At 34.0% G+C, this 13,342-nt stretch overlaps 1 protein-coding gene across 17 annotated transcripts in view; it reads left to right on the top strand.

Moving 5' to 3' along the window:
• Positions 1-13,342, top strand: part of PHF20L1 (PHD finger protein 20 like 1) — a gene marked incomplete at its 3' end in the record, with an annotated part of 77,034 nt that overhangs the window by 34,223 nt on the left and 29,469 nt on the right. For all 17 annotated transcript variants that reach the window (XM_082363756.1, XM_082363759.1, XM_082363755.1 and 14 more), the window contains 5 exons: positions 1,553-1,805; positions 3,926-4,114; positions 4,376-4,582; positions 10,903-10,959; positions 12,226-12,333. In XM_082363756.1, the coding sequence (XP_082219882.1) occupies positions 1,553-1,805; positions 3,926-4,114; positions 4,376-4,582; positions 10,903-10,959; positions 12,226-12,333 (814 nt within the window). The remainder of the gene's footprint in view (positions 1-1,552; positions 1,806-3,925; positions 4,115-4,375; positions 4,583-10,902; positions 10,960-12,225; positions 12,334-13,342) is intronic.

Here is a 13,342-nt window from a genome sequence, read left to right as displayed (position 1 = left end):
TTTATAACTTTGTAACTTGAGAGTAATGGATGCTGTAGTGATGTCTCTCACATATGTGAAGATGAACAATAAAATTGTTTATTTACAAGTAATGGCTCTAATTACTTTTCTGGCAACACCTTTTATGATAAGCTTAGGAATCCTTTCTGTATATGGAGGGTTTTTTTCAAATGATTAATCTGCACTTATACACGTGTGTAATGAGTAAATTCAAGAATAGAAATGATGACAACTCAGTGAATGAGACACTTGACGCCAGCCCTTCCGTGTGGCATGCCCAGCGTGCCACCTGTAGCACAGAGGTGCCATACTTAATACCACATATTCACTTTTTTTCCACCAAAATTTGAGCGCTTTATAAATATTTTTAGTGGGAACAGAAAGCTGTTTGGTCCCCAGACAATGATCTTCCATATTCCAGAGAACTGCAGACTGCAGACCTGATGGTCATCCCTCACAAAAGATATGGAAGTAAAAAGGTATCTTGGGGACAAGCATGTTGTTCATAGAGCTAGTAGTTTGGTTCTTTATAAAAGCCTATTTTAGCATAGGTTTTTTTAAAAAAAAGTGTATCTCATACTTTGCTCTCAGATACATATATCAAAAAGAGATGCAGGGTAGGCATTCCAACACCATAGATTGCAAATCCATCGAATGTGGCTGTTCTCTGTTGTCTTAGGACACATTCACATATAGTTTGACATATGTAGGACATTTTACTGCCAAATGAATGAAGATATTCTTTATGAAAGAACTGACAAAGTTCTAATTTTTTTTTAAAAGTATCAGTTGGCAGGAAGAAGGTAAAAACTCTCATCTAAGAATGCGACGTATTTTGTTTTTAAATCCAATGTTTTTAACTTACACTTGGTTTTACTCCTTGTTTTTTTTTTGTTGTTGTTGTTGTTGCTTGTTTTGTATTGTTTTTTAGTCTTTTAACTCTGTATTGCTGGTGGCTTTGATTTCATGATGCATTATGCTTATGAAACTCTAGCTTTCAGCACTAAAATGAGTTAAAGATAATGTTTCGTTAATTTGATCATTGTTTTCCTGTTGAGATCTTTCTTTAAAGGGAAATTGTCTACTTAAACCTCTGCATTGAACTTGATAAAGGAAATTATTTTATTAAAAAAAATCTGAAAGGCAGAAGCTTAAATGTATTCCTCTAATGCTCTAAAACTTGAAAATGCTGTTTACCTAATTATTGTCAATGTCATTGGTAATTATGGTGTCAAAAGAGGTATATTTTAACTCAATACAGAACATATTTGTCCAGTAAGATAACATTTTATTTTCTGAGAATATTATAAATAATACATTTAAAAAAACCCAAATTTAGACTACAAGTTGACAGCATCCCTTTAAAGACAGCCTATTCAACTTTTAGTTAATAATTTGTGGGGTTCTTTTTGGTTTTTCATTTGTAATAGAAATGTTATATGTTGCTTAACAATGTTTTTGGATACTAAAGTTGCTTAACAATCAAAATAGAAAACAAGAACAAAAATGAAGAAACCAAAATAAAAATATCAATTTTTTATTATTTATTCAGGCGATTTCACCTAAACCTCAAAGTCAGAAAAAAAATGAAGCTGACATTAGCAGTTCTGCCAACACTCAGAAACCTGCACTGTTATCCTCAACTTTGTCTTCAGGGAAGGCTCGCAGCAAGAAATGCAAACATGAATCTGGAGATTCTTCTGGGTGTATAAAACCCCCTAAATCACCACTTTCCCCAGAATTAATACAAGTCGAGGATTTGACGCTTGTATCTCAGCTTTCTTCTTCAATGATAAATAAAACTAGTGAGCACAGATTTTTAAAAAATAGTTACTTATCCTATAAGATACATTAAAAACAGTTTGGTTGTAGTTATATTGTATTTTTATGAAGTTGCATTTTAAAAATTCAAACTTAAGTGGATATGATAGGGAAGACTTGAAACTATTTTAGGGGCAAAAACCATTTACATTTCTGACTGATGTATTGTACAGAGGTACAGTGACTGTACTGCTGGTTAAACCTTAGCATTTAATAACCAAAATTCCACTGTAGTTTGACTCTCCTCAACTAATAATCCAAGCACAATGAGAGGCCTGATTCATTACAAAAAAAACAGAACAAAACCATTATGAGATACAAAAAGACCCATGGTGGATGTTTTCCTGAACTCCTAAGACTATTCTTATGGATAGATTTAGTTATCGTCTCCAGTTGTCTGTACCCCCTGCGGCAATACATTTTATTCAGTTCTTACTGTAGTATTTAGAGTGCAAACTTCAGTTTAATCTTACTAATGAGAGAAGATTGCTTCCTTGGTCTTATTTTTAAAGATTTTACTGTTTCAATACCACTGATCTTTCAAGAGTTAACTTGGTCTTTTTTAAATAGCCTTTTGACATGGGTTTGGATATATATAAGTCAAGATTTGTGTTGACTGTGTGTTTCTCATGTTTTAGTATTCTAAGTTAGAGACATATGAAAAATAATTACCTGAAAAGTCACTGGGTAAAAGATAATTTTGCTGTTTATACAGTGAATGAATTAGTAACCTGATTATTAAATGAATATGACACATTTCCTTATGAACTTCTCCATATCATATCTTCCACAACAATTAAAAATAGTGACATTGAGAAGACTTCTATCAGTCAAATATATTAACTTTCTCTTGCATTCCATTGCTGTACTTTTTTTGCCAAACCGTGTTTTTCAATTTTTGATCAGGTTTTGGTACTTCTTTGTTTTGTTTTGGTTCTTTTTAATAAATGAGTAGAAAGGATGGACACAGAAAAACTCAATTGTTTCTTCATAAGCTTCATTTCGTTATGGCATTTATCATGAAATAATATCATTAGTAGTCACTACAATGTCACATGACATTGATACGTATTTTATTTTGCAATTGTTTTGTATTTTGGTATTATGGCCAGTGTTACAGCAACTGAATTTTATTCTTTTGTTTTTCCATTATCACCATGTCTCTTGCATTTTGACTTTTGTAAAATTATTTTTAAATACCCAAAGCATCAACCTTTTTAGACCACTCTTATTTCCTCCTTCTAAATTAACATGCGTATATTGGCTTATGTAGTCCTGCCTGTTCTAAATCATCAAACATGTTTACATGCCATGTAGAAAGAAGAAAATGAAAGGTTAAAAAAAAAAAATTTCCAAACTTCTGTTAATACATAGCTAGAAGATGCTTAAATGGCTCACCAAGTTAGTTTTTTAAAACAAAACAAAAAACACGTGAGTACAAGAAGTGTCATATTCTTTAAAAATCCTCGGTTTTTGCCCATAATGAGTACTTAAAGTTGTTTGTGTTCAATTTTTTTTAATGAATCAGGCCCAAATATATGTTTATAAAAATCCATTTGCGGGAACGAGGGTGGGATAAAATTACTTACATTAGTTTTACTTTGGCAAGTAAAGCACTAACTCTACAATGCATGTCAGATTTTTGTCACCTATGCCCCTGCCTTTTTTGTTCCTTAGAGTTTCTAGATTTGTAATGTAGCAAAAGGGATATACATATATATATATATATATATATATATTTTTTTTTTTTTTTTTTAAATCTTTGGCTATACAGAGATTATTTTCCCAAAGGAAAAATGGCAACTAACAACGATCTGCAATTAGAGAATTAACTGTAGTCTGTTACTTGGGAAACTACCTGAAATTAATGTTCCATGTTATTTTCTTTTGGTTCTAGTAGGCTTTAGATTTTAGAAGTTTTGATTAACCCTTGTGAATGAGGGCAGTTTTTGCCTTTGATTACTTTTGGAACATACCATTCCTTGTGGATACCTTACAACATCAGAGGGCAGAATTTGAATCATTTTTCCCATTTTTCTCCTTAAGTATTATAAGATGATCCTGGCATGTATCTGCTTCGTGAACATTGAAGATCTTTTTCTAGGTCCTCCACAGCCTGTGAACCCCCCTAGACCTTTCAAGCATAGTGAGCGGAGAAGAAGATCTCAGCGTTTAGCCACCTTGCCCATGCCTGATGATTCTGTAGAAAAGGTTTCTCCTCCCTCTCCAGCCACTGATGGGAAAGTATTCTCCATCAGTTCTCAAAATCAGCAAGAGTCTTCAGTACCAGAGGGTAATGTATATTGATTTTCTATAGAACCAAACATAAAAGAAGACAAAACACTGAGATAAAGCTTATTAAAATATTAAGAAATTTCTGCTTTTTCCTTAACATCTTTTGGACTTATAAGCACTTCATTTAATTCTACAAGTATTTATTTAGTGCCGTCTTTATTTCCAGGCACTGTTTAATTTATATAACATTTTAATCCACATGGATATTAACTGAGGCAGTGTATTTATATTAACATATTACATTCTTTATTTTGTGTAGTGCCTGATGTTGCACATTTGTCACTTGAGAAACTGGGACCCTGTCTCCCTCTTGACTTAAGTCGTGGTTCGGAAGTTACAGCACCGCTAGTCCCAGATCCCTCTTACCATAATGAATGCCCCAGGGCAGAAAAGGAAGATACACAGATGCTTACAAATCTTTCTTCCAAAGCAGTAACTGATGGACGAGGAGCTCCAACAGCATCAGGTAAAAAAGATTCATTTTACAAGTTAGCTAGGCTTGCATTTATACAGTAAAAACAGTTTGATGTATAATTACATTATTTTAATATGTAGTTCCTCTTTATAAATACTTCTCCATAACATCTGTGGAAGATAGGGTTTTTCAGTCTGTTTAAAGTCCTTTTGTGTGACCGTTTACTATCATATTCTCTGGATATACTTCTTATTTTGTCACTTTAATCTACTTCCTTCTCGCTACTTCTTTCTTATATCCTGTTTCTACTAAATAGGAATTACTAGAGCTAAATATAATTGCAGAAGTTTCTTGGTTTTGAAGCCAGAAAATAACTTAATGGGCTCAATACTTAGGTTTAAGGATTTAATAGAATTTAATATTTAAGAAACACTTAGCTTAAATTAATTTATATACCTGTATCTTACATATAATCCCATATTTTGGAGCAGAATCTCCAAAATTTAAATGTAATTTGTTGTAATGTTATTTTGGGAGTCTAATGTGTAAAATCAGCCATACTCAATAAGACATTTTTTGATGATTTTATGACACTTATTGTAATCTGAAATCTTTCGGAGGTATTTTATCAAGTTGATATTTTAATCTAACAGAATATTAGATTTATATTTATTTATATTTCGCTTATATGGTTACATTGTTTTACTTGGAAGTTTTATAGAATTTTAACCTCAACCAAAGAGTCCCTACAGTAAAAGAAAAAAAAAGGCAAATACTAATTTCAAATGCTTTTCCAGTAAATTACTAATTTGGTATTATCAGTAGATGGATGAATGAGGTGAATTGAGTCAGTTCAGAAGTAGGGAAAAACATAAAACTGTTTTTTGATTAGCAGCCAGAGAGCACTGGGGATAATCGATTTTAGTAGCATCTTCTCTGAAACCACTTTATCAAATCCTTGGGTGAAGTATAAAATAGAGCTTGCTCTTTTCTGGTGGTGGTGTATATTAAAATAAAATGATTGAAGTAACTTAAGAAGCATACTTTTTATATTACTGCTGTTACCTTCTTGTTCCTTCTTTCAAAGTGAAAGTGTAACTAATATTAAACATACAGTGTTCTACAGTTCCATTAATCAATAAAAGACTGAAGTTATTTTGTATGTGATAGTGTTTCCATATCTTGTTTTAAAAAAATCAGTGCCCAAATTTGAAGATTTGTAGGCTTTGAAACATTTCTTGTCATTTCCCAGAACTGATGCATTGTCTTTGGACAATTTCTAAGCCCCTTCTATCTGTAGGGTAATTAATTTTTCTTTTCCCTGTTTTCACAAGATTTCTGAATCACCTTTAACCCTTTGAGATACTTTTCCTGGTGAAGTTCTTATGAGTCCTTTAGCAATCTGGAATTTGTTGCTGTACTGAATATATGAAAAATATGTTCAAGTTAAAATGATATATATTCATTGGGGAATTTATTTTTATTTATTTATTTTTTAAATGATAAAGTCATTAGTTTTTTAAATGTGTATATTTTTACTTTATGTATTTAATTTATTTATTTTTGGCTGCTTCAGGTTTTCATTGCTGTGCGTGGGCTTCTCATTGTGGTGGCTTCTTTTGTTGCGGAGCACGGACACTAGGCGCGTGGGCTCAGTAGTTGTGGCTCATGGGCTCTAGAGTGCAGGCTCAGTAGTTGTGGCACACGGGCTTAGTTGCTCTGCAGCATGTGGGATCTTCCCAGACCAGGGCTCGAACCTGTGTCCCCTGCATTGGCAGGCAGATTCTCAACCACTGCGCCACCTAGGGAAGCCCCGGGAATTTATTTTTAGATGTGCATTTGAAAACGTTTGTATTTTCTTTTATATAGCAATAGTAACAAGACTGAAAGATAGACGAATGTAAATAGCTGTATAATAACTAAGTTATGTTAGTTGAATGATGTATCCTAAAATGTCAAAGTAGTGATTGTACATGGAAATGTTTAATTCCAGTGACTTTGTGTCTAATCAGAGTACTAGCCTAGTGGTTTGATTTTTTTTCCCCCAGAATTTCTGGTATATTTGTGGAGATGTAGCTAATTATCGTTGGGGTGTGGTTCTTGTTTCTTATAATGGTTAAAAAATGTACTGAGGTAGAGGGAAGGCACAATATTTTTTCCTTTTTAAGTATTCGAAAAACTGTTTGAGAAAGTCAAAGGTGTAAGATAGTTTTCTGGAAAAGTGAAAGGTAGAGAGGAGTTTGGATTTGTAATGTGATGTATTTGTAAGTTTGTTGAAGAGTGAGGATCATCTTAAGTATGGTGATGACCGACAGCTTTAATTGCTTAAATCAAGGAAATGCATGGATTTAAATGTTAATTACTGGAAGTCCATTTGTTAGAGGGTTGAACACAGTCACAACATTTGAATGCGGGGTTTGGGGGGATTCTGATTTATTTCTATTACCCCTTTTAATTTTTTATTTTTTGAGGGAAGTAATGGAATTCAGGTCATGTTCTAATTGGGAATCTTTTTATTAAAACCTTGTGAACTGGGCTTCCCTGGTGGCGCAGTGGTTGAGAATCTGCCTGCTAATGCAGGGCACACGGGTTCGAGCCCTGGTCTGGGAAGATCCCACATGCCGCGGAGCGACTAGGCCCGTGAGCCACAACTACTGAGCCTGCGCGTCTGGAGCCTGTGCTCCGCAACAAGAGAGGCCGCGCTAGTAAGAGGCCCGCGCACCACGATGAAGAGTGGCCCCCGCTTGCCACAACTAGAGAAAGCCCTCGCACAGAAACAAAGACCCAACACAGCCAAAAATAAATAAATAAATAAATAATGTGAAACCTTTAAAAAAAAAAAAAAAAGGAATATAATTCTTAAAAAAACAAACAAACAAACAAACAAAAAAAAAACCTTGTGAACCTGTCTGACTTGCACTGAAATTCTCAGTGGTCTGCGTGCTTTTTTCTGTCAACATTTTTGTTAGCTACCCTCTCGAAACTGTTTCGTAGTATTTGTTGGCCTTCTCTCCGCTTCCCAAGTTGTCTTCTATCTGCAGTCAAAGTACCAGGTGTTTTGTTTTTGTTTCTTCTTTCTTTTTAATTTTTTAATTTGTTTGCTTGGTTTGTTTCATGTTAATTATAAAAGTAAATTTTGTTACTGTTGAATTTTAAAACTTCTGCAGAAAGCATTATTTACCAGAACTTGTATCAAAGACATTTTCTGGGGTATTTTTTTCAAATTGGAATTTTTGGGGTATTAAGAATGATGAGAATGTTAGTCATTAACTGTGAAATAGTTTAACAGACTTAGAGTTTTACTTTTTCGTGTGAGTGATATATGCATGCTCATATCACAGTCATGGTAAAGCATTCATGAGATTATGCGAATTATCCAATTATTATATACATGTGTTCTTAATAGGTTAACAGTTGTTTTTCCAGTATAGATAATGAACTTGCCCTAATCCTCTGCATTCTTCCCCTGGGAAGCATGCATACAATATGACTAACCAAGGTTAAGAATACTATTGCTGCCCCCATTACCAAAAACAGTCATTGGTGCCCTTGTAAAAATCGATGCCTTTGTTTTTATTTTATTACCAGAATGCTTTCTCTAACAGAGCCAACCAGTTTTAGGTAAGGATAGAGTGTTAGTTCTGTTACTCTTAGTTCTGTCGCTAACTGGGATGTTAACTAGTTTTCTTATTTATCTACTGGATATATGTACTGATATAACAAATACTGAGTTACTCTGTCCCCTTCAAGGAGTTAAAATATGGAAGCTCAGTGTAGACAGTCAGTGAGACAATAACAGTCACATTCTGACTTGTGGGGACACCAATTTCACATTTACTTTCTAAAAAGCCTTTTTGTTTTAAAGTGTTTTTCAGTTTTTTTCCAGAATTGTACAAAACAAAACTACAAACAGAGACTCCGTAATCTCCCCCCACCCCACAGCAGATGTTCATGGCTTGTACAGAGCCTGGGGTTTCCACGGAGAGTCTCAGGGATAGCCTCCTTTTTTGCCAGGAGAATCAGATATTTAGCACACTGCCGAAACCTCTCCACATTACTGCGCCTTGCAGGATGTGAAAGCAGGCATGGCTCAGAGATCTGTCGCTCTTGCTTTAATCTAAACAGCTCCATTCGTTTTTTTATTGTGTTTTTCATTTGACGGGGGGGGGGGTTTGTATTATGTATTGGAATATTATGTAATATTTTGTTTGACGAAAATGTTCTGTTGATAAAATTTAGTAAAAATCACTATTCTGTAAACTAATATCCACGTACTTTGGTTCCCAAATTCTAGTGCATGGTGAAATAAGGACAAGGTAGAGAACTTCTCATAAAATGAAATTGATTCTTTTGTAGAATTCTTGAATAGATCTATTTTTTTTTCTATTTGGGCATGGGTGTTTTGCCATTATTGCATATAGAAATATTTATTTTAATATCCTTAATTGTGTAAAATGTTGAGAAGCCTTTCTCAGTTCCCCAATTTTACTTTCAAAATTTTGTCAGTTAAGAAATATAAAGGTTTGGGACCCACCAGAACATGTGAAAACAATCTAGAACAGGTCCTCCTGAAAGCACTCTGTTAGTTACTGAATCTGTTCTGCTGTGCTGACCTGTGTTCTGGAGCTGAGGTTCAGGACCATTTTATTTGTCTTCCAAGTACCTGAGGGATCCCACACATTCCAGTCAGGAAAGGCAGCCCTGTAAGGCAGTTCCTTCCATTTGAATCGCCCCAGGGGATTCTGGCCTTGCTCCACCTTTCACTCTGGAGATTCAGTGCCCCTGGGGATTAGGGAGGGACCTTCAAGGCAATAATCATGATCAAGGGCTGCTTCTGGTATAGCTCTACTGTCACAGAGGATTTAGAAAGCAAATCTCTTACTGTTTCTGTTGTAAATGCCTTGTCATTTTCAAGAAAATTGCATCAAATTTGTGGAATTTTCATGGCATTAATTGTTAGTAAACAGTGATTAGTAAAAGGAAGTGAGGCATTTGTTCAACAGTTTTGATAATAAGGCAATTTAATTGTATTTCTCTTTGCTCTGATGTCCTTTTCATTTTGTCATAAGAAATCTTTTTGTCATGGAGATTATCAATATTTTTACTTAATTATTAGAGCCTTATTAGCATGTAATTCAAGTTGAGTGGTATTTTTACATTTTTATTGTGTTTTATTTAAATTATGTAAATTATTTGCAGTAAGATGAATAAAGTGCTAGCTTTTTTGATACTGTACTGCAGTGATTTAAAAATCAAAGAACTCGTAACTGGTGATATTAAAGCATAATTTAATAGATTGAAATTGTATTTTAAATGCACTAGAGTGTTTTTCTTAGATTAACCCTAGACACACATAAGATATTAGCACTGGCAGTGGTTGAATATGAGTTGAGAAGCTTGGGTAAGTGTGTCTGTGTCAGCAGCACAGTTCATGAGGTGCACTATTGGTTTAAAAATGTATTTTGGACTATTAGATAATAAGACCTAAGTGCCACTAAGGTTGAATATTTTGTATGTGATAATAAGCCTTTATATCTTACATTTGGATAAAGACCAAAATGATTTATAGAATAATTCTGTTTTGGCTTTTATCATAACCTAATAACACATTCATGATGGAGTTCAAAGGTACAAGTTTGTTCTAGGCAACAGAGGTTAAATAATAGTTTAAAAATTTTATGCAGATTGTTGAAAACCAGTATAATTTAATATGAAATTTAATATTTCATTTGGATGACTGGAATAGCATTTTGTCATAATTGTCACAGGAGCAGAAATGTTACGTGGACCTACCACTGGAGTGCATTTCAACATGGATTGCCAAAGGCTGTGATGCCAGAGTTGATCTTAGCTGATTGCCTAGTGCATTTATCCTAACATTTTTTATGTTCAGACCCATATTTATGCTATTTCCAGAACTGATGTAGTCTCAAATTATTACCCCACCATAAAGGAGAAAGTGAAAAAAAAACACTTAGTAGCTATCAGACACTAAGCATTTCATCAATACACATTTTGACTCATCTTATACTGATAACAATAGGAGGTAGATGCTCTTAGTCCTATTTAGCAGATAAGGAAACTGAAGCACTGAGAGTTAAAATGATTTACTTGAGGCTGTGAGCTAATAAATGGTGGAACTAGGAATCTAATCTGAGTAGTCTGAGGGAACAAAAATCATTCTTAATTTATTATCCCTTTGAAGTAAGAAATCCCACTTCTTTGTTACTAGTTCAGGCAATAAAATAATGTAGACCTTTAGGGGAAAAGAGTCTTAGGTAGAGTTTTGTGAGCAACTGTAATTTAAAACATTGTCCCATACTTTTAACCCTTTCTGACTAAACTTACATATTTTTCCCCTAAACCTGCAGGAATATCGAAAACAGAAAAAAAAGTGAAATTGGAAGAAAAAAGCTCAACTACATTTGGTATGAACAGAAAGTAATCTTTAAGCAAAAGGCTATAGATGGCTTGGCAGTGGGAGGACATAGTCTGTCCCTTACTTTTTACCTGTTAGTGCTCCTTTAGGTGTAAGTGATCATCTGTTTTAGTGTTTATTAGTGTTATTCGGCTCCAAATATGTGATTTCTTAAATACATATCTTGCAGTAGTATGTGTATTTTTTGTCAAGGGAGCCTAAGGCTTTCTCTGAGAACTTGATGTTTTTGAACATCTTTAAAACTATGACTGTTTAAAAATAAGCTGCCATTTAATATTGTTGAAACTTAGAGAATGGATGGTAAATTAAAATAGCCTTTTTTTTCAGCCTTTTTTATTTTTTTACTTACTTTATAAAAAGTTACTAAGTTTTCTGCTGTCTTTTCTGTCTTCTGTGCTATAATGACTAAAAGTTTTTCTGCTATCTTTTCTGTCTTCTGTGCTATAATGACTAAAAGTTTTGGAATGATGGATAATAGTCTTAAGTATTCTACAGATTAGCTACCTGGAGCTTGAGTTACTGAAAGTTGGTTTAATATGGTTGATAAGTTATGGGCTAAACCTTTCTGAGTTGGAACAATAGTTGAATATATGTGATGAATTAATTTTAAATAAAATACTCTAGGAAACTGTTTTAACATCTGTTCATTTTCTTTAAAGTGCATATGATTGGGAAAAAGGAATATTTTAAAATTTGGGGACAAAATTTAGTTTAATGAAATAAGTTTTTTTCTTTGTGCTTTTTATTTTCATTCTTGTATACACTGGGAAAGTATTGAAAGACTGAAGGAATTATTTGTGGAAATGATTTAGTTTTTTTGTTTTTCCAAAGAAAAAAAAAGTTCAAGTTTTTTTGTTTTTTATTTTTTAAGCTTCTAGTATATTTTCTCATTAAATTTTGTGTGGAAATGCTGAGTCTCCTCAGTCAGGTCTTTCTTAAGTTATGGAGTTTATTTCTTGCCACATCAGGAAACTGAGTTATATTACTCATTTAAAGATTTTAACTACTGTCTGTGTTAACTTTAAGGTGTCAGGAGTTGGGATTTCTCAACACTGCTAATGAAGATCCCCTCTTATAGCCCAATAAGCTAATCAGGAGTTCCAGACTCATGACAGGAACAGTTTAATTGAATCCATCCACTCTGGGCAGGTGACTGGAATAGCTGATTAAAACATAAATGCTGCTTTTAGGTTAACCACAGAGGAACAACTCAGGATCAGTCATGATTACTAACTTACTCACTTTGGTCATTTAGGTAAGAGAAAAGAAAAGGATAAAGAAAGAAAAGAGAAGAGGGACAAAGATCACTACAAACCAAAGCAGAAGAAGAAGAAGAAAAAGAAAAAGAAATCTAAGCAGCATGGTAAGTACAGTCCTCCCTCAGTATCCGGTTGGTGGGGGGGGGGGGGATTGGTTCCAGGACCTCCAGCGGGTACCAAAATCCACTGATGCCCAAGTTTCTTATATCAAATGGCATGGTATATTCGGCCCTTCATACCTGTGGTTCCATATCCTTGGAAATTGAAAATTGATCTGCAGTTGGTTAAATCCCCAGTCACAGAACTTGTGGATACAGAGGGCTGACTGTATGCTAAAATGGTGATTCCCATTTTTAAAAATTCTAAGATGCTTTCAACTGTCCTTTTCTACCAAAATGATGGTAGGACAATATTCCCATGTTCTTGACAGCTGAGAAGTTCCTGTAGTAGCTTTCCCTTGTCTTGCTAATTTTGAAAATATGCAGCTCTGTTTTACTACAGTCTGTAAGTTAAGTGGTTTGTAAATTAATCACTGCAACTGATAAGAGTCTTTCATTGCCAGTGTTGTGGTGGACTGGATACCCTGACCAAGTACCCTTCTGTGTACTGAAGGAATTATTCTCAATCTAGAATCTTATAGTCCCTTGAATTAGCTTTCAAAAATGAGGGAAAACATTTTTAGAAAAACCTGGAAAAAACCAAATTAATTTTCTATCAGTAGCCTGTCTGTAAAGGATGTCCTTTTACATAGTCATTAAAGCAAAAATCATTCCTGGAGATAGGAGGTTACCATATAATGATAAAGGTTCAGTTCACTTTATATCTTTCTAGACATACAATTTCTAAATTTCATCACTGAGTAGCATCCTCATATCTTTCTTAGTAATTAATAAATTAACAAAACTCAAAAGTATCTGTAAGGATACTAAGAAAGATGGCAGCTGCACAGTTGATCTAATAGACCTGTCCAGGACACTGAACTCAGCAGCTGCAGAGTAGACAGTTTTATCAAACAGACACGAACATTTATTAAAATTGACCATGGGATGCAGCTTCAAGCAAACCTCAACACATTTTAAAGGTATTATAGTTAACTAAAATCAGTATTGAAAA

Source organism: Balaenoptera borealis (genome assembly GCF_965194805.1).
Source record: "Balaenoptera borealis genome assembly, chromosome: 17".
NCBI lineage: Eukaryota > Metazoa > Chordata > Mammalia > Artiodactyla > Balaenopteridae > Balaenoptera > Balaenoptera borealis.
This window is presented reverse-complemented; position numbering and strand designations above follow the sequence as displayed.